At 41.8% G+C, this 22,201-nt stretch overlaps 1 protein-coding gene across 1 annotated transcript in view; it reads left to right on the plus strand.

The window, feature by feature from the left end:
- The first annotated feature begins 661 nt into the window (after positions 1–661).
- The window catches only part of IL31RA (interleukin 31 receptor A), a 63,163-nt gene continuing 41,623 nt past the window's right edge, over positions 662–22,201 (plus strand). The window contains exons 1-6 of the mRNA XM_073343961.1: positions 662–742; positions 14,417–14,501; positions 16,275–16,292; positions 18,394–18,690; positions 20,455–20,575; positions 21,257–21,420. Coding sequence (XP_073200062.1) covers positions 14,447–14,501; positions 16,275–16,292; positions 18,394–18,690; positions 20,455–20,575; positions 21,257–21,420 — 655 coding nt within the window. The 5' untranslated portion in view covers positions 662–742; positions 14,417–14,446. The remainder of the gene's footprint in view (positions 743–14,416; positions 14,502–16,274; positions 16,293–18,393; positions 18,691–20,454; positions 20,576–21,256; positions 21,421–22,201) is intronic.

A 22,201-nucleotide genomic window follows, 5' to 3' on the forward strand; every position in this document is an offset into this window, starting at 1 on the left:
TGTTCTCTGTGCATATAAAATCTCCCTGCTATATTTTCCACTGCATGCATCCGATGAAGTGAGCTGTAGCTCATGAAGGCTTATGCTCAAATAAATGTTAGTCTCTAAGGTGCCCCAAATATGCCTTTTTTTGTGGATACAGACTAACATGGCTGCTACTCTGAAACTTAACATCCTTTCCCATTCCAATTCTTTCAATGTGTTTGAAATCTCTTTGCAGTAGTTTGACAAGGGAAGAAAGCATCCTGCAACTTCTGCTGTACCTACTGTAATTTTGAAATGTTCAGTTTTATTAACTTGATTTAATTAACTCAATTCCTCATTAGTTCATAAAATCGGGGTGAGGGGGTTTCTACTGTAAAACACTTTTAAGCTTAGAAAAATGTATATGCAGTGAAAGGGGGCACCATTTTTTGTTATCGTTTCTGGTTTACAGCGTTGATGCCCTAACTACCTAGTCAGTACTTTTCTTCCCCCTCCTCCCCGTAGCTATGGTGGCCAGGGACCTATGCCCGGGATACCAGCCTATGCTACGGGGGACAGGGACCTGGCACTGCCATCTCTCCTGATCTTATTCTGAGCGGGAGGGACAGAGGGGCTGTGGTGGTGGGGAGGGAGGGGAAGCGCCGGGTCAGGGCCATCACGGCTCGCGTAGACTTAAGTGTCCGGTCCTCCCGCGCGTGGAGACAAGCTGCGCCCTGGAGAAAAGACACCCCCGCCCCCGGCAGCTGTTTCATTTAAGGTACGTGATCTGTCGGCAGCTGCCTGATCCCGTCCAGCTCTTCGGGGCTCCCGGCAGCGGGGTCCTGTCCCTCCCCCGAGGGCGGTATATATCGCAGCCTCAGCCCGCGGGCCAGCGCTACCCCCAGCAGCCCCACGGCTGGGCGTTGTCCTGGGGGCGCCGAGCTGAGGAGCGGCGCGGGCCGGGCACGCTCGGCGGCGGCTGTGCCCGAGGGGCGCTGTCTCCCCGCGCAGGGCCCGCTCCCTGGCCGTTATCCTCAGGTGAGAGCGCGCGCGGCGGTTCCAAGCGCCTCTCTCAGCGCAGGGCGGGTCGGCGCCTGGGCAGCGTCTTGAGGGGCGAGGCTCGTGCTTGTTGCGGGGCTTGGCAGGTTTGTCAGCTGGATTGGAGGGATGCCCGGGGGCTGGGATCCACTCAGAGGCGGCGTGTCTCGGGTGGGTTGGAGAGATGCCCCGGGGCTGGGATCCACTCAGAGGTGGTGGGTTGGAGGGATGCCCTGGGGGCTGGGATCCACTCAGAGGCGGCATGTCTCAGGTGGGTAGGAGGGATACCCCAGGGGCTGGGATCCACTCAGAGGCGGCGTGTCTTGGGTGGGTTGGAGGGATGCCCCGGGGCTGGGATCCACTCCGAGGTGGTGGGTTGGAGGGATGCCCGGGGGCTGGGATCCACTCAGAGGAGGCATGTCTTGGGTGGGTTGGAGGGATGCCCGGGGGCTGGGATCCACTCAGAGGTGGTGGGTTGGAGGGATGCCCTGGGGGCTGGGATCCACTCAGAGGCGGCATGTCTCAGGTGGATTGAAGGGATGCCCCAGGGCTGGGATCCACTCAGAGGTGGTGGGTTGGAGGGATGCCCTGGGGGCTGGGATCCACTCAGAGGCAGCATGTCTCAGGTGGGTAGGAGGGATACCCCAGGGGCTGGGATCCACTCAGAGGCGGCGTGTCTTGGGTGGGTTGGAGGGATGCCCCGGGGGCTGGGACCTTTGTAAGGTCTGAGTGTCATTTTTGGAGTGTGGTTGTACACTTGCTCCAGAGACTTCACCTATCCTGTTCTTTCTCTCTTTTTGCTGCTTTTCCTCTTTCATTATGTCTACTATCAGTCTACCATGCTCCTGTAACGCTGTGGGCACACTGGGTGTAGCTCTAGCTCCTATTCTGAGGAAGAGCCTCTTTGTCTTGTCACCACACTGACACTTGGTCACTTCTCCAAATCTCACCTGAAAATCTTTCTTAAGAACTCTGGATTTCTCTGTTTGTTGTTTAACTCTGTAATCTCTTTGGGATGTAATTTATATGAAAGATGATGTATAAATGCTAGTTGTATTGTGTTGGTTTCCTAAGGCATAGCATTCATCATATATGGAGGAAAATGCTAGTTTCTTAAATGCCCAAACCCCCAAGGCGCAGCATCTCTGCACTGCTGGATTTTGTTTCCTAAATACCCTCTGCTCCCTAGGGCCCCAGATCCTGGCACTGGAGGTGGTGCGCTCTCTCTTTCTTTTGTCTTTCCTTTTATTTTTTTTAACTATTTGTCTTTGGGTCCAAACAGGAAAAAGTGTTACTTGTACTCTGCTTAGTAACTTCCTATTTCATTATAGCCTCCTTCAGAGGGGGAAGGAGGATGCACTTCTTTAAAGAGAAATCCCTGTTGTACAGTTACAATAAAGTAGACTTATGAACAGTGGTGTTTCTGTTAAATCTTCTAGGATGTCTGGTGTGGAAAAGTAACTGATCTTTGCTGTCTGTGATGCCTACATGAGTTCAGAACAGTCTAGAATAGATAGCAGTCTCCTTTGGTGCTGAGCAGCCTGATTATATTTTCGGGTCTGACCAGAGGATATATGAGGGTTGCAGCTTAAGCAACTATTCAGTTTTTTTCACTGCCTATATCAGTAAAAGTTGAAATTTAGCTCTGTCACTAGCTGTCAGTCTCTTTTTGAGCACCATTTTTCTGAAAAGTTTAATTGCTAGTTTTATGTAGTGTAGGCTTTTTGCCAGATGTTTGTTGCTTAGGGCATTTTGGTTTTGCTTATGATTCTACTGAGCTGCTTCTGGCTGTTGTGGAGCATCCAGACAACTCATTTCTATAATGATACATTTCAGAGTAACAGCCGTGTTAGTCTGTATTCGCAAAAAGAAAAGGAGTACTTGTGGCACCTTAGAGACTAACCAATTTATCTGAGCATGAGCTGTAGCTCACGAAAGCTTATGCTCAAATAAATTGGTTAGTCTCTAAGGTGCCACAAGTACTCCTTTTCTTATAATAATACAGTGTCTAGAGCAGAAAAACATATTTGGTGCTGCTGTGCCTTGGGGAGGAACACATAATGAGTTGATGCTTGAATATAAGGCTTTCACAAACACCACACGTAGAACCTAGGAAAGCATCCTTAAACTTTCCCTTTAGAGTTGGTTACGTGGGTGTTGTCTTCTGAAGCGGATTGCCTAAAAGAGTTCATGACTAGGTTCCTGTTTCAATCTATAGTTAGCTACTGGGTGCCAGGTGGGTTTCATGCACAAAGGAAGCATGATGTGCAAGAACTTAACTAAATCATCTTATGGGGCAGAGTCCAATGCTGAGGGTCATACTAAACTGTCCTTTGAACATGTGGCTCCCCCCAGTTCAGCCCAGGGAGTAAGATGGGGTTAGCTCCAAAATCAAGCACCCCTGGAACGCTGACATAAAATCCACACATCATTAAGTAATTTAGGGTAAGTCTTTGCTGCAATTAAAAACCCACAGCTGGTCCATGCCAGCTGACTTGGCTCAGGCTGTAGCCTAAACTCTGGGATCTTCCCATCTTGCAGGGTCCTACAGCCCAAGCCTGAATGCCTGCACCATAATTAAACAACTCCTTCGCCCAAGTTGGCTGAAACAGGGCAGCCACAGCTGTCTAATTTCAGTGTAGACGTACCCGTAAGACTGTTTTTCAGCAATATTGTTCCTTCTTACAGATAAAGGAAAAGAAATAATGAAGATAAGAGTTTCATGACACTCTTTGGTAGCATGATCAATGTTATGTAGAAAACCTGACCTGAGGAAAAGTTTAAAAAACAACGAACAGACGAACAGACAAAACAACAACACTGGACATGTTTAGTTTTGAGAAAACAAGCCTAAGGGAAGACTGATAAGTCTTGAGATATGTTAAGGGCTGTTATAAAGAGAATGGTAGTCAATTGTTCTCCATATCCACTGAAGCCAGGACATGAAGTAATGGGTTTAATCTGCAGCAAGGGAGACTATAATGATAGTTAAAGACAAATAGGCTTCCAAGGAAGGCTGTGGAATCCCCATAATTGCAGGTTTTTAAGAACAGGTTAGATAAACAGCTGTCCGGGATGGTCTAAAATTATCAACATACATAAGGCAGCCATACTGAGTCAGACCAATGGTCTGTCTAGCCTAATATCCTGTATTCTGACAGTGGCCAGTGCCAGATGCTTCAGAGGGAATGAACAGAACAGGATAAACAGGATAATTCCTCAAGGAATCAATTCTGAAGCACTTAGACAAGAGGAAAGTGATCAGGAACAGTCAGCATGGATTCACCAAGGAAAAGTCATGCCTGACTAATCTAACTGCCTTCTATGATGAGATAACTGGTTCTGTGGATGAAGGGAAAGCAGTGGACATGTTATTCCTCGACTTTAGCGAAGCTTTTGACACGATCTCCCACAGTATTCTTGTCAGCAAGTTAAAGAAGTATGGGCTGTATGGATGCACTACAAGGTGGGTAGAAAGTTGGCTAGATTGTCGGGCCCAACGGGTAGTGATCAATGGCTCCAAATCTAGTTGGCAGCCGGTATCTAGCAGAGTGCCCCAAGGGTCGGTCCTGGGGCCGGTTTTGTTCAATATCTTCATTAATGATCTGGAGGATGGTGTGGATTGCACCCTCAGCAAGTTTGCAGATGACACTAAACTGGGAGGACTGGTAGATACGCTGGAGGGTAGGGATAGGATACAGAGGGACCTAGACAAATTGGAGGATTGGGCCAAAAGAAATCTGATGAGGTTCAACAAGGACAAATGCAGAGTCCTGCACTTAGGACAGAAGAATCCAATGCACCGCTACAGACTAGGGACCGAATGGCTAGGCAGCAGTTCTGCAGAGAAGGACCTAGGAGTGACAGTGGACGAGAAGCTGGATATGAGTCAACAGTGTGCCCTTGTTGCCAAGAAGGCCAGTGGCATTTTGGGATGTATAAGTAGGGGCATAGAGAGCAGATCGAGGGACGTGATCGTTCCCCTCTATTTGACATTGGTGAGGCCTCATCTGGAGTACTGTGTCCTGTTTTGGGCCCCGCACTACAAGGATGTGGAGAAATTGGAGAGAGTCCAGCGAAGGGCAACAAAAATGATTAGGGGTCTGGAGCACATGACTTATGAGGAGAGGCTGAGGGAACTGGGATTGTTTAGTCTACGGAAGAGAAGAATGACAGTGGGGGGATTTGATAGCTGCTTTTAACTACCTGAAAGGTGGATCCAAAGAGGATGAATCTAGACTATTCTCAGTGATAGCAGATGACAAGACAAGGAGTAATGGTCTCAAGTTGCAGTGGGGGAGATTTAGGTTGGATATTAGGAAAAACTTTTTCACTAGGAGGGTGGTGAAACACTGGAATGCGTTACCTAGGGAGGAGGTGGAATCCCCTTCCTTAGAAGTTTTTAAGGTCAGGCTTGACAAAGCCCTGGCTGGGATGATTTAGTTGGGATTGGTCCTGCTCTGGGCAGGGGGTTGGACTAGATGACCTCCAGAGGTCCCTTCCAACTCTGATATTCTATGAATTATTTGGTGATCCAGGTATACTTGGTTCTGCCTCAACACAATGGGCTGGTCTTGATAACCTCTCGACATCCCTTCCATGTCTCATTTTTATTCATAGATTGGAAGAGGTAAACAAACTCTCATACTTGTTCAACACCCAACAAATTTCCTGATTTTTCCCACACCCCAATCCTCTGAGCCAGCCTGGTGAAAATGAGTGAGGGTGGGGAGAGTGAGCGACTTGGGCGGGGGCAGGAATGCAGTAAGCATGGAGCGGGGCCTCAGAGAAGTGGCGGGGCAAGGGTGTTCAGTTTTGTGCAAGTAGAAAGTTGGCAACCCTACTCCTCGCTATAGGCCAGTTGGGCAGAATTTTGACAGGGGCAGCACAAAGCATATCCCTGATATAAAGGCTACTTCCCTGCAAAATTTCAAGTCCCTGATCCAAAGTATGGTGACACGAGAGCTGTTCAAAGAAGATCCCTAAAGAATTTTCTAATGTGCAAAACAATTACATATCCCTAACCTAGTTCTCAAAAATGGCTAAACTGTTTGGGCTGAAATTTTCCAGAATAATTAGGTCTGAGGTAGATAACTAGCATGTAAAATTTCAGCACAAACAGTTGAAGTTTGGCAGAGGTATAACCAATTGAAAATAGAGTTTTATAATAGAAAGTGTCAGGCTGCATTAGTAATAGACAGTACTAGCAGTCCAGCCTATAATAATAAAAATAAGTTTTAATTGGATATTAAACTTTAATTCTTCAGTGCTTAAGGCAGTCTTTAAGCTTTAGAGATTTGGAGAGGATTTCTTTGCAGGGGAAACTAACCCACCTCTGTCTGCTGCAGAGTTGTTTGCACCTTCTTCTGAAGCACCTAGTGCTGGCCATTCTTAGAGGCAGGGTACTGGACTATGGATTTGGACCAGTATGGCAGTTCCCATGTTCAGGTACCAGCCATGTGGCCATTTTTTTTTTTCGGTAACACTTTTAATCAAAGACCTGTGCAGAATGAGTAATTTGATTCCCAGATGAAGACGGGCATATGCTGCCAACAGAGGTTGTCCTCTGCATGAGTTGGTTCATCATCTTTGGTGTCAGCATCCACCTACCACGTTTCGTGGGGTTCCTGAAAGTCTTAAACTAACTTTTGTGGACATTCATAATCTCCATACACTTCTTTAATTCATGCTTCTGAAACTGTTTCCAAGGTATGGGAGGTCAAATTCTTCCACACCTAGAACTTTAGTGAGGATTGTGTATATCCTGCATAGGGAGAACCAAGCATCTGGAATTCCTTGGGCTGGCCATTAGGCATTACTTTCTGATTATTTGGGGTGGCTTTTTGAGGTAGGGAATCCAATTAACACTTTATGCCTGGAGCAGTAGGTACATAAGCTGTCTTCTGCAGGTGGCATTGCTCCTTCCATTTTATAATTAATCTCTCTGTCACAACCCCTATAGCTGCTTATTTTTGAGCTACTCCTATAAATTTGGCAATTGAATCTGGCATAAAAGTAGCTCTTGATCTTGTTGTAGCTCTTAATGCTTTTTTGTCGCTAAATATAGTTATTCAATGACTTAAAACATCAGGGGGAAATTTGGTTATTCAACTTTGTTTCTTTTAGTTGAAGGATGTAAAATTCTAACTGTTAACCAGTTGATACAAAAATCTGTTGTACATATTTAGCTGAAAAGTCTTAATTTACTGGAAAAGCAAATACAGTAAATTGAGAACAAATTTTTCCCACATTTTTGTATGTGCTGTTAGTGATTAAGAATTTGCAAGAGCAAAAAGTAGAAAAGAGCTACACTTGCCTTCATTGTTGAATACTGGCTGCTTATCAAGCTCTTTCATACAAACAGTTACACACATACTTATCGCACAGAGGCATCGTCCCCCCATGTATATAAATGTTTGCCAGATTAGTGCCACGATAATTGTAATGAGCTCTTTGAAAACATTTTACATTTAACAAGGTAGGCATTTCTAATGTTTATAAACCTATTTATTTAGTACTAATTGAAGGAATCTAAAGTTATTTTCATAGTATTTGAACACATGGTACAGGAACCACCCCACTTACTATTGAAAGACAGCCTCTGATGTAGAACAGAACTGTTTGATAACACCACTATCATTATGCAGTAGTTTATTACATGAAGTGATAAATGACCTCTGGGGGTTTTGAAGAATGTTTATTTTGAGCTCTAACCCTTTACTTGAAGGGAGTGCCATGTCTTTAACAAAGACATCCTGTATCCAAAATATTAGTAATTAAAGTTAAATACATGTTAACAAAAACAAACCAAGAATTTTAAGCAATTGCTCAGATTTAGTTCTCTTGACTCTTGTGAAGTTCTCCAGTCATTATAATGTGTTCCAGGGCAGATTACCTTAATTTCTTATTTACAAACAAACTAAAAAGCGGAGAACGTTAACAAGCAAAAAAAGTTACAAGTTTCCACGGCATGCATCCGATGAAGTGAGCTGTAGCTCACGAAAGCTCATGCTCAAATAAATTGGTTAGTCTCTAAGGTGCCACAAGTACTCCTTTTCTTTTTGCGAATACAGACTAACACGGCTGTTACTCTGAAGCCCATTTCTCTCTCCCTCATTTGCAGATCTCTCTTTAAGGCAATGGTATGTGCTAATGCAAGACTTTGAACTAGTACAACAAAAATGTAGGTTTTGTTAGCTTCTGCAAATCTTTCCCCTCCATCTAACATTTAAGATTTATTAACTATTTCTACAAACGCAATCAAAACCTTTTTTTGGTTTGTATTTCAGTGCAGTGTCTGCTATCCCAAATATTGCAGTATGTGGATTCCTTTGCATGCCTTATAATACAAACTCTCTCACCTATCTCTTATTTATGCCTCAGCAAAAGTATCTCTTGCCAGGAGGATTCTCAAGTCATTCAGATGGTGATTGAGTCCCAGTAGATTAAAGTCAGCCTTTTGAATAGGCAAACCAGTGAGGATGTTGATCAGAGATGCAAGCCTGGAGGCACTCACATAGGAACAAGGGATCTGGTCCAAACAGTAGAGCAAGCACAGCATAATTTGGCTAAGCTTAGGGCAACCTGATATGTTCTCAAGGCTTTACTCACATGTCTTGATTCCCCTCATGCTCTGATTGTGACAGACAACACCCAGCCATGTTATATGTCAACAGACAAAGGGGAACAAGGTCTACAGTTCTGCAGAGAGAAGCTCACTTTCTGTTGACTGGGCAGAGAAGAATAAGCAGTCAATTCACTCCCTTCACTTCCATGGGAAAATGGAATGTTAATGGCCTTCTGGCTCATCAGGCAAAACTTAGATAAATTCAGAATGTGAACTACACACAGAGGTGTTCCATTTCCTGGTAAAGAAATTTGGTCGACTAGCAACAGATGTGTGTGTTTGCCTACCTACATGGACAAAGTTTCAATGTTCTGCTCTTGCTGATGGGATCATAAAGCAAAGCCAACAAGTGCCTTATTACAAAGATGATCAAAAGGGACTCATGTATGCTTTCACTCTCTTGTCCTCTCCTCACCGTAATGCTAATGAAGACCAATAGCAATACAGCACTGGTAATTCTGGTAGCCTCATTCTGGCTAAGGAGATCTTAGTTCTTTGATCTCCTTGACATGGTACAAATACCATATTCCTTTTGGGCAGTAGATATTACAAAGGCCAATCATACATCAGAATCCAGACAGTCTGAATGTAGCTGCTTGGTGCTTAACCAGAGCCTCCTAAGTTGAAGAGGTTATTCAGAGAGCCAATAACCACTATTTTAGCTTCCAGAAATAAATCTACAATTTATTAAATCGTCTACGTATTGAAGGACCAAGTTAAGGCTTACCCATTGGTACCAAGACAAAGATCTCACCCCCACTACTACATAGGTGCCACAGATTCTCACATTCCTTCAATATGGACTCAGGCTAGGCCTGGCAGTTCAGACTCAAAAGTCAAGTTGGTGCTTTGTTTAGCATCCTTAGTGGAGTAGACAAGTAGAGACTTTCGTCTTATCCAGATATCCAGTGGTTTTTCTTATGAAAGCATTCACTTCCTGAAATGCATGAAGTTCTTTTATGGGATCTTACCTGGTTCTCAGTGCTAGTGAGGCCCTCTGTTTGAACCACTCCTGAAGGTGCCTCATTAATGTTTAGAAAGTAATGTGGCATTTTTGATAGCAATCATGTCTGTTTCTTCTTTGAATGCTTGCTCATGTCCATTCCATATTAGGTGTGTGTGCTCATCACATGCACCGGTGCCGGAAGTTTTTCCTCAGCAGTATCCGTAGGGGACCAGCTCTGGCGCCCCCTGGAGTGGTGCCCGTATGGTGCAGTATAAGGGGCGCTGCCAGCTCCCCCACCTTCAGTTCCTTCTTGCCACCAGTGATGGTGCTGGAACATCTGCTGCTTCGGCTAGTGTTGTTTCGTCCTCTGTTCTTGCGAACTTTGAAAACCTGTAATATAACTGTATATACTTATCCTTAGCAGTAGTTCTCAACTCTTTGTTAGTCCCAAACGGGACTTAGTCGGGGGACGGGGCATGCTGTCGGTTCTCTGTTAGGATGCTCTCCGTCTATGGGACTTGTGCATCAACCATGAAATTCACCTGGAAGTTTGTCACCTCCCCGGTGTCAAGAATACCCTGGCAGACCAGCTCAGCAGGGACTTCTCCTCTCACCATGAGTGGTTGCTCCATCCAGAGGTAGCATGATCCCCCAAAGGTGGGGAACTCACCAAGTGGACCTGTTGGCTACCAGATAGAACAGGAAATGCCACCGGTTTTGTTCTCTGCAAGGTCTGAGTAAGGGCTCCCTTTCTGATGCCTTCCTCCTGGCGAGGCCAGGGAGCCTGATGTATCCGTTCCCTCCGATTCCACTCATCATCAGGGTCCTGTCAAAGATCGAGAGAGACAAGGCGCAGGTGGTTGTTATCATCGCAGCGGGGCTCGCCAGCATTGGTTTGGCATGCTCAGGAGCCTGCACTCTGACCTCAAGTCCCTCCACCTCTCGGCCTGGATGCTGTGTGGCTGAACCTGGAGGAGCGGACCTGTTTGGAAGGAGTCCAACAGGTCCTCCTGGGGAGTAGGAAGCCCTCAACTAGGTTGATTTACCTGGCCAAATAGACTAGGTTTTCCCGCTGGGGTTCTGAATGTGGCATCTCTCCCTCGTGTTCTTCCATATAGGCTCTCCTTGACTACCTGTTCCATTTGAGGAATCAGGGCATGGCGTGCTCTTCCATTAGAGTGCATCTCATGGCTATTTCCACTTTTCACCTCCTGATCCAAGGACAGATGATGATTTCCTATGACATGACTGTCAGATTCTTGAGAGGGCTTGAGATACTCTTCCCACAGGTACAGGCTTCTGTCCCATAATGGGATCTTAACTTGGTCCTTGCTAGGCTCACTGGCCCACCCTTTGAGCAGCTGGGTTCCTGCTCCTTGTCCCACCTGTCATGGAAGGTGTGTTCCTGGTAGTGATGATGTCAGCGAGACTGGTCTCTGAAATTAAAGCCTTGTCCTTACCGCTGTACATGGTCTTCTATAAAGATGAGGTTCATTTGTGGCCCCACCTGGCCTTCCTGCCAAAGGTAGTGTCCATTTTCCATATGAACCAGGACATCTTCCTCCCAGTATTCTGTCCCAAAACCGCACAAAACCAGTGAAGAGAGGCGTCTTCACGCCCTGGACGTCTGTAGGGCCATGGCTTTTTACTTAGAACGTACAAAGCCTTTCTGTAAATCAACTCAACTCTTCATCGCTACAGCAGATAGGTTGAAGGGTCTTCTGGTGTCCTCACAGAGGATTTCTCATTGGATTACCTTGTGCATAAGGACCTGCTACGACCTGCGGAGGTTCCACCATAGCTGATGGTCAGAGCCCACTAGATGAGAGCACAGTCATCTTTGGCGGCCTTCCTGGCACACATGCCTATCCAGGACATCTATAGAGCCACAACATGGTCCTCTGTCCACACGTTTACTACTCATTGTGCCACCACTCAGCAGGCCAGGGATGACACTGGGTTCGGCAGAGCTGTGTTGCAATCTACACATCCGTGAACTCCTACCCACCTCCGGGGTTACTGCTTTGGAGTCACCTAATATGGAATGGACATGAGCAAGCACTTGAAGAAAAGAAAGTTACCTTTTCCAGAACTGGTGTTCTTCGAGATGTGTTGCTCATGTCCATTCCATGACTCGCCCTCCTTCCCCACTGTCGGAGTTTCGGGCAAGAAGGAACTGAGGGTGGGGGGAATTGGTGCCCCTTATACTGTGCCATGCTGGCACAACTCCAGGGGGCGCCAGAGCCAGTTCCCTAAGGATACTGCTGAGGGAAAACCTTACAGCATTGGTGCATGTGGTGAGCGCGCACACCTATTATGGAATGGACATGAGCAACACATCTCGAACACCAGTTACGGAAAAGGTAACTGTCTTTTCTGCATTGGAGGCTCTTTTCCTGGAACCTCAATACTGCACCTTCCATAAAGCCACAGTGGTACTTAGTATGAAGACAGGGTTGATTCTAAAGACTAGCTCCAGGCTCCATAGGGCACAGGAAATTTATTTTTAATTCCTTCTGCCCAGCTCCATCGTATCCAAAGGAGAAATAGGGGCATACTTTGGATGTCTGTAGAAATCTCACGGTACAACTCAGGTCAGAAAGACACATGCTTTTTTGTGCTTTTATTGGTGCCAGGGAAAGGAGGCTTCAAAATCCTCCATATCCAGGTTGTTTAGATATTGTATCTCAGGAACATGTGAGTCAAAAATCCAAAACTCCACTTTCCAATATCTGAGCTCATGTCCCTCAGAACTGTGGCAGCTTCATGGGCAGAATGTTCATACGCGGAAATCTGGAAAGCAGTCATCTGTTCATACCACCTTCAAATTCTACAAACTGGATATCCAGTCATCATCTGATGCTGCCTTCAGTAGACAGGTGTTCCTCGCTGTAGTATCCCAGTAACTGTCATGAAAGGGTCATCCCCTTTCACTTCTGTATGTAACTGTATATAGTTCCCTTCCTAAAAGGACACTGTTATGAAACTCCAGTTTGTCAGGAATCTGTGGACCTCATTACAATATGGATAGGTTATCTGTGCCTTATCTGAACTTTCCTTTCTTAGAGCAATAAGGTCCACAAACCCAACCCACCCTGAATGTTAATTGGGAAAAGAGAGAGGATTATTAATTAGCACTTCATTGGTTATTCATTGACTTCATTGAAATTTTCAGATAAAACATGGATAATTTTCCTAATCCCTGTTGAACACACAACCACCATTAATGGGGAAGAGTTGCTGACTGCAGATCTGAGTGTCACAGTCTTGCAGCTGAGTGGTTGGAGCTGCCTTGATTTATGTGAAAAGGGAAAAGCAACCCAGCTTCCAGATTTGTGGATGGCCCCAAGCAAAAAATGTTTGTCTCTAGTTGCTAGCCCTGCAAACTAAGCCTGTCATCAGAGAGTCAAGTGGATCACCACTAGCAACGTTCTGCAGGCCAAATTATACTCTCTAATGTCTGCAACCATGTTATGTTGAATCAGTGATACTCAGACCTCAGTGGTTCAGGAGCCAAATTAGCCATCAACATTACCCAAAAGAACCAGAGTAGTGTGAATTCATTGTTTCATTTACTATTTTTTATATATTATTCTCACAGCAAGTATTATTATTTTATCAACTACAATTGGTTAATAACATAGTAAAAGCATAGCTGTAAGACGCACATAAAAGAGCCACTTGCATCTCATGAGCTCCAGTTTGAGTATCACTGTGTTAAATGGTCTTGCACAGGTGAAACTGGTTGAAACTTATTTAGTATTTTTCTTTTGCGTCAACAATGAAATAAAATTGAGCTGTCTCTGCAGCTCTAATGGGAGAGAAAAGTCAAAACTGATCTGTTGCTAAATTCTGTGGATATGCATCTAAAATTGCATCAGTCCACAGTGACCTGTACTCACATGGGCATGGTTACAAACCCCTGGATTGTGAGCTCCCCACATCTTTGTATGCATTTGTATAACCCCTACCACAACAGGGCCCTGATTCTGATTGGATCCATCAGTGATGAATAATAAATAAATATAAAAAAAAGGATTTAGTAAACAGGGAATAGACAAGGCAAAAAATTGTCCATTATTGACATGGGAGAGAGTGGAAATAACATATGCCTCTTAAAATCCAGGATAACTTGAGTGTATGCATAAATAAATAACATGGAAATAAGGACATTATTATCAGCATGTTACACTTAAACTTTTACTGTCCATCAGTAACTCATCTGAGAATCTGGGTTATGTTTCAGCAAAGCACTTATGAAAATAAATGACTCCACTGACTTTGGTGGGAGTTTGGGGGTTATGCTTAATGTTTAGCACATGGTAAAGTGCTTTGCTGAATTAAGGCCTTAATGGATGGAGCTAACCCCTTTATAGAAAGAAAAGAAAACCCTTCTAAGAGATTTTATTTTGAGTTGTATCTTCCTAAAAAGTGCCTATCCTAGGCTTATTACTATACAGTAACTACATTGCAGTGTTGACCTATAATACCCAATAGAGTAACTGATTTCATAATGCTTATTAATGCATATATTGCGACACATGTACCACATCCCTCCTGTTGAAGTATGATTCTCTGAACAGAGTCGAGGTTTGTTGGTAAGAGGATGTGAGGAAGTTTCTAAATTAGTAATTAGGGATTCCAATAAGGCAAAACATTATCAATTTGACTTCCTCCTTTGGGAAATACAGTCAACTGGAAAAAAGACTTAAAAATAAATAAATGTTAATTTACCTTTGTATTTATTTTATGTATGGATTATTGTAGTGGTGCACTGAGAGAGATGGAGGAGGTGCCCTATCAGTTGAAATAAATAACTTTTTATGTCTATTCTATTACAGTGTTCCCTGCTCCCATTTATTGTAAAGAAAATGTTCTACTGTTTGCTTTGCATATTTACTGTGCTTTGCAGAACCTACAAAGCAGGTAGGATGAAACACTTCTGTATTACTAACTTATCTTTTATTTTAAGAAATCTTTCCAAAGAAAAGGAAAAACTGCTATCTTTTGAAGAGTAACTGAATGGAAAAAGTACATTTAAAACACTAGGATTTCAATTAGGTATGTACTAAATATCTAATTGTGTTCAGCTGTATCCCAATTAATTGGAAATGGTATTTGGTGGAGTAGTGTACAGCACAGAGCAACAAATGAAGTAATCACAGATATTGTAATTGATCTTAATTTACTATTAAAGCTGATAGCAAATACTGGCATTATATTTATTTGGTCTCATTATAAACTCACAGAACAAACCACATTAGTTAGATAATTCTTTCCCTGTTCTTTAGGGAAGAGGAGGGCATCTGTATTGGAAAGCCATGACAAAGCTTCTCATTGTCAGCCAGTCAGGATGCAGTATTTTTGGAGAATTTTAAACTAAACAAATGTGAACTAACAGTATTTAATATGTAAAGGCAAGAGGTGGACAGCCTCATATTCCCTATTCAGAGACAAATTTAATAAACCTTAATGTTCATATATTGTTCACAATTTAAAGAGTTAGTATTTGTCTTCAGTGCAAAATAGTATTTGAGATTCCAATTTTCCTTTATCCTTAGAACAGGAAATAACAGTGCTAATATGGCAAAATATGGAGTCTTTAGTGGCTATATCGGCAGTTCACATGCAAATTGTTATGCATTACTTTAAAATCTTTGCAAAGTTATCACAAGACAGGCAACAAGGTCACGTGTAAAGGGAATTTTGCCTCTTTTTGTCTTTGGGTTGCATGCAAGAAATATACAAATGTCTTCAGAAGCCAGAACACTCCATGAAAGGGGTACAGCTGAACAGTTGCATATCAGATATATCACTATGCAACCAGTATTTAAAATCTTTGATTTGGACACTTGTGTAACAAAAGAAGTAAACAGACAATTCAACCTACGTAAATGTATACATTTAGGTTAAGATATGGCATTAGAGAAAAACAGCAAAAAGCATGGAAGAGATGAGTTCCCTTTGTTGGGGTGCAGAAGTAAAAAGGAATCAAAGATCACCTACATATGAAAGCAGTTTTGGAAGCTTTGTATTTTAGTCACGTTAGTGTTGTTTGTGCGTCATGGTACAGGACACCACTGAAAAGTAAAGGAAATTTTCTTTTTGAAACTTCCCTAACAAATTGTGTTTGAGAGGAGAGCTGGGTTAATAGTGTGTAGCATAGAGGGAAATGACACACATTCAGAACAAAATTTGACTATTCCACTGATTAAGAAGTGATCATTATCTAGTTCAAAGTGCTAGACCGCCACCCTATCTGCTTCTTATTTTCATATTCATAGTACAGGTCATTCTAATGAAGGAGAGTTTTGTGTGTGTAATGTGTTTGTTTATAATATCAGCTATGTTAAAAGAATGTTATTGAGGTTGCAAAGTCAAGCACTAAAAAGTTAGGAATTGTCAGAATTAAGATTACCCATATATCTTAAATTATTTTTTTCTATATGGAAAATTTGAACCCAAATAGTTAGTTTGGCAAAATTATAAGCAACTGGAAACAGGATATTATAATAGGAAGTATCAGACAACCTTAATAATACACTGTGATACCAACCTCTCCTATTATGAGAGATGAAACATATGGCAACCTCTAGGGGCAGGATGCATGGCTCAGCTAGCTGTAATAAAATGATCACAAATGGTTTTGTTCTGTACCCTTCCCCCAGAATCTAACGCCTGCTTCCTTTTTCTCTTCAGGTGCAGTGAATGCAATAGGTAAGTGGGGAGTGAAAGAGGGATGCCTTGGTGTGTTTGTCCCTCCTTTTTAGTTTCAGGTCCCCTCTTGAAAAACATTTCCACCTGAGACTCAGGAGCCAAAGAGGTTGTAGATGGATATTCTCTGCTGGTTTTTTCACCTGTTGGAACTTTCTTCATTTCACTTTCTGCTTGATGACTCTGTTTACTGCTAAAATTCAAATTAAGTAGAGTACCCATTTCTTTGTTTAGGACAGACCTGTTTGCCAACTTCCATCTGGGCAGGGCTGTGACATTTGGAACATGTGTTAATAATACCATACAGGGGAATTGTATAACTTCACATACAATGTTGCCACACATATTTTACTGGGACAATACTGACCAGCAAATTATGGGTTTTGAAATGATACATTGCAAGGCATGCTTTGCACAGAGATTATTACAATAAGGTGTAAGGTGTGACTATAGGGGTGTATTCTGTCAGAGACAGTTCCTCAGATTTGTCTCTTAAAAATGGCTCGGGTGGGGAGTCTCCCTCACAACATCTGCAGTGAATACCTGTGCAAAGATTTAATTTATCTTCTCCTCAATGGCCTGGTCTGTCTTGAGTGCTCCTTTAGCACCTTGATTGTCCAGTGGCTCTACTGATTGGTAGGCTTCCTGCTTCTCATGTACTTAAATTTTTTTGCTGTTTGAGTCATTTGCTAGTTGCTCTCCAAATTCTTTTTGGACGCATAATTATACTTTTACACTTGATTTGCCAGAGTTTGTTCCTTTCTATTTTCTTCAGCAGGATTTGACTTCCAATTTTCATCTCTAATCGCCTCTTCATGGTGTCCAGAGATGATGTGTCCAGTCAATATGGGGATAGTTGAAATCCCACATTATTACCGAGTTTTCTATTTTTGTGGTTTTTCTAAATCTCCCTGAGCATTTCACAATTACTATCACCATCTTGATGAGGTAGTCAGTTGTATATTTCTGCTGCTCTACTCTTATTATTCAAGCATGGAATTTCTAGCTGTAGAGATTCTGTGGTACAGTTGGATTCATTTAGATTTTTACTGTATTTGACACTATGCTTTCTTTCACATACAGTTTCACACTCCCACCAGCCCAATCTATTCTGTTATTCCTATATATTTTGTACCCTGATATTATGTTGTCCCATTGATCAAGTTTTTGTGATGCCTGTTATTTCAATATCCTTATTTAATACCAGGCACTCAAGTTCACCCATCTTAGTATTTAGACTATTATTGAGGGTGTGGGTGATGTCAGGGCCTATGCATCTTGAATGCTGGTCCACAGGGCTCTGAGGCGCTAGTATGTTCCAGCCTGTCACTCAGTGCCCTTGCAATTTTTGCTTTGCACATAAGGGAATCCCTAATTGGCAAATAGGGCCAGAAAGAGGGATAGGAAGTATATTTAAGAGGATTATCTGGAATCAGACTGTGGACATACTATTTCAACAATGTATTATGGTTCTGTACTTATTGCAACTTCAGTTTGGTGTTTCAAGTTTTTCCTTTCACTTCTGTGTTAGTGTGAGAAATTTAATTCATTCGTTAAAGGTGAAATACCTTAATACAGGACCTGGGTTGCTGATTGTAGTGACAACTGTTCACTGAGATCTGGGAAAATAAAGTTTAACTTACAAGGGGGCTCCACTTGTTTGAATAAGTTGAAGTAGGATACCGTTTAAATTTGACACCAGGAGTTCTCAAGCTGTGCTGCGGTAAGGAATGCGTTTTAATGGGGATTATCATGTGAACTGCTTATTCTCCCATTCAGGATCATCTAATCCCGTGGCAACTAAGGCAGTTACATACATGGACAAATTAAATACTTTATTAGTTTTACTTTTAATTTCAGTGTAGATGTTCAGGAGACTAAGTTCTGGGACCTCCCCCCCCCCCCCCCCGGGGTCTCAGATTGCCCAAACATCTACACTACAGTTAAACAACCCCTTGGCCCGAGCCCTGCGATCCTGAGTCAGCTGACACAGGCCAGCCATGGGTGTTTAATTACAGTGTAGACATACCCATAGCCTGTAATGGTAAATGAAGCTATCTTTTTAAAAAAATGTTTGATTTATCTGACTCTTTTTTTTTTTTAGATAGAATTTCTATGAGAAATGCTTACATTTCTCCTCAGTCTCCTGAAATTGAAAGAGGTTCGACCTTAAAACTTCTTTGCACTCTGGGAAACTACAATACGCCTTACAGAAATGCAAGTCACATTATCTGGAAGTTGAATCAGAATTTGATTGCACAAGAAAACTACAACATTATCAATGAAACTGTTTCTCGTGTAACCATCCATAATTTCACCAATGAAAGTGCACATGTGAAATGCTTAATTAAATATCTAGATAAAGAACAACTTCTTGTTCACACCGAAGTTAAATCTGGTTGTAAGTAGAATTATGTGATTTTGAAATTAAAAGTTTTTAAAAGATACTAATGTAAATGATGCCCTTCATAGTTGTAGTGGACAACCTTTAAATGTTTTAAAATTATTAATCCATTTGTTAGTTTGTTGTATTTTAGGACATGTATGTGCAAGCATTTTTTCCTGTTTTTTCTGAAATGACACAGGAGTACCTGCTTCCCTTACTGATGCATGTTCATAGTTCTTGACTTCCATGGGCTTTTATTCAAGCTCTTAGATGTTAAAGTGTTACATCTAGTCTACCCTACCCTAACAATCACCAGGGAAGATACTGAGTAAGCTTCTCTTGTCCAGCAAATTATAATTGCCGTATAAGCTGTCTGAAAGTGATGGCCTTTTGAATAAACATGCATTTCAGTCTAAAGCTCCTGTGAATGGGGATGAATTAAGGCAGGGTCTACAGATTCATGCACAGGGCTGAGAGGGGGCAGGTGCTTAATTTGTGCCAGAGCTTGCTGGGGCTGAGCCCCGGCACCTCTAGGCTTGGCAGTTCATAGCCCCGGCACCTCTAGGCTTGCCACATCAATTATGAAAGTAAAAAAGTTGCCTGGGCCCCAGCATATAGATGCTTGAGCCTTGGCACCTCTTTCATTACAAATTGAGCACTGGAGGGAGCCAATGCGTCAGTAAAGTTGGGATCCAAGGATCAGTGCAGTAAAGTCCACCACTAGAGAGGAGAGTAGAAAGCAGGAAGTCCAGTGTGCCACAAGCACTTTAACAAAAGAGAGGTCCATTGATTTTTGTTATCTTGGGTGGGGGAGGGCAGCTTTAGTTTGAGGGGTACTTCAGTTGGGTTGTTCCATTGAGACTAGTTTCATCCTACTCAGCTCCCACTCTTCCTCATGGGGAGCCTGGTTTTGACACAGAAACATCTTTGGAGTCTCATATTATCCTAGATGACTCCCAACTGTAAAGGTTACGGTGGGTTTCCTTTTTAGGGTAGGGGTATTCTAGCTTTTAGGAGATGGAGGAAATCAGCGGTCTCTTTAGTGTGAGGTGCTGACAAATGATATAGGTAACTCCCCCAACCCTCAAAGTCAAAGGCTCATGCAAGGTCCTTAGATCAGTGATATTACTGGATGTGGAGTCGGATGCTTAGAAGGAACCAGTAGGAACTCTGCCTTTTCAGAGGCTGGCTGCTTCTCTCCCTGACTACTAAACTTTCATGGCATTTCCTTCCTTTATTCCAAACAGCTAATTTGGCCTTCAGCCCCAACCCAGTACATCTGTGGGAAGTCTAAGCAGGGAATTAATTCCCTGCCTTTGCATCACATTATCACTGGTTCTATGGTTTGGTTTTGTAATACAATAGAAAACTTGAGGGTGCATCTTATTTATGAGGCAAGTAATATATATATCTGTATATCTATATCGAGAGAGAGAATCACAAATATATATCCTGAGCAAAATAAACTTGGAGACTGAAAGTCAATGTGTTTATTGGCCCATGATAAGATTGCTACTGAAAGTACTTCCAAGCCTGCTTTTTTTTTACTATACCAAAATGCTTAGTTATATATTTTTTGAGAATTAATTTGGGTAAAAACATTTGTTTGAGTTCTAAGGGCAGTAGTGAGTCAACGTAGGGATATGCATATTGTAAATTTACTGAAATTTGCCATGAAGCTAAGCCTTCTGACTGGCTGAGATCATACTATTTCTGTACAGTATTCAATTATATGTTTTTTTTCTTAGAGTTTAATTCTCTTTTTTTATCTGATTATAGTTCCACCAAGCACACCGGGGAATATTTCCTGCATTTACCATTACAATGTTAAATTTACTTGCAGTTGGATTCCAGGAAAAGAAACATACCTTACAACAAAATATACTCTTGTTAGAAAGCGGTAAGTATAGGACTTCGGCTATGGTGGGTGGAGACTGTCACCTTTTGGTCACCAGTTTAACTTGAGGCCTGTAATTAGTAAAGTTGTCCTACTCTGTTGTCTTTTTAGTCTCTTGTGTGAAATAAATTAATGCTTTTAATCCACTATTTAATGGGCAGATGTTCATATCATAATTTGGCATTTATATCCTTATTTGTAATCTTACCAAAGAAATCAAAAACTGAATGTATATGGAGACCTAACTAACCTTTTCAAACTAAATGTGGTGCTTCAAAGTCAGGGTGGAGGCATCTTGGTGGAGTACAGTGAAGAAACTTTCCTTGTCATTGCATCTATTATGGGAATAAATAAATGATTTTTTTCCTCCAAGGCTTTCAACTGAAAATCACTTAAAACAAGCTCCCTACCATCCTGTCTGGCTACACCAAATTTGATTACTTTGTAGTAATGTGTCTTACACATAAGAATGTTTTGGAATAAGTAATAGAATCATAGAAGATTAGGGTTGGAAGAGTTTCTTATTGTGGCTGTCAAGATAAAATATCTAGAGAGAAAATATACACTTGATGCAAACTGAATTTTAATGAAGAGTTGTTGAAGATAGCCTCTAAGTATTTTTTTTCTGTGTTTTAGAATGATTTTAAGTGTTTTCCTCTTTCTGCTTTTTTTTTTTGGTAATAGACCCATTTTTATGGCGACAGATTGTGATGGTATTTGCCAAACAAATCAAAGTGTATGCTATTTATTTTATCCATTCACTGATCGAGACTATGTTAATGTGAGAGAGGAAGATGCTTTAGTTGAAGACCAAATGGATTTTCACTCTATACAAGATATAAAATCAGGTAATTTGATGTACATATCAATAGTTGATGACCATAGAGTAGATTCATTAAGTTATTAATAACTTCATTTCCTGGATATTCCTAGACAAAAAGTACATTAAGATGGAGCCAGTGTTGAGAGTACATATTTGATAAGCTTCTTAAGGGCAAAAAAAAGAAAAAAAATTACTGGGATGTTGTTGTTAACCCAAAACCAAGTATTACTAATGCAGGAAATTCACAGTTAAGGTTGCAGGAATTTCACAATTAAGTTACAGTTAAAAGGAACCCACACATGATAAGATAAGAATACAGCTGGTTGGAAAAACTTTGACTGAACCATTTTCTGTTGGAATATGTAGTTTGGTTGAAATACTTTGCAAAATCATGTCTATTTTGCCAATATTTGGTGATGAAGAAAAATGAGAAAAAGTTCTGACAATATTGAAACATCACATTTCAACATTTTTGTCAGAAAAAATTTTGGTTTTTCATTTGAAATAACTTTGTTTTGAATTGTTTTAAAATTTTGTATTGTTCGTTATATAAAAATCAAAACAAAACAATTAATTTAATTTTTGTCAAAATGAAACATTTAAGTCAATCTGAAATTATTTTTATTTCCAGAATTTTCTTTTGCAAATAATTTTGAAATTTTCCAATTCAGAATGAAGCCAAACTTTAAAATCTCAAAATCTTGTGTGAAATGGAAAATCCATCCTCCGCTGAGCTCTAGTGAGAAATACTCAGTAAGGCACTTCTTGCAAATACTGTGTCCATATATTAATTGTTGTTTATTAAA

Source organism: Lepidochelys kempii, chromosome 5 (genome assembly GCF_965140265.1).
Source record: "Lepidochelys kempii isolate rLepKem1 chromosome 5, rLepKem1.hap2, whole genome shotgun sequence".
Classification (NCBI taxonomy): domain Eukaryota; kingdom Metazoa; phylum Chordata; order Testudines; family Cheloniidae; genus Lepidochelys; species Lepidochelys kempii.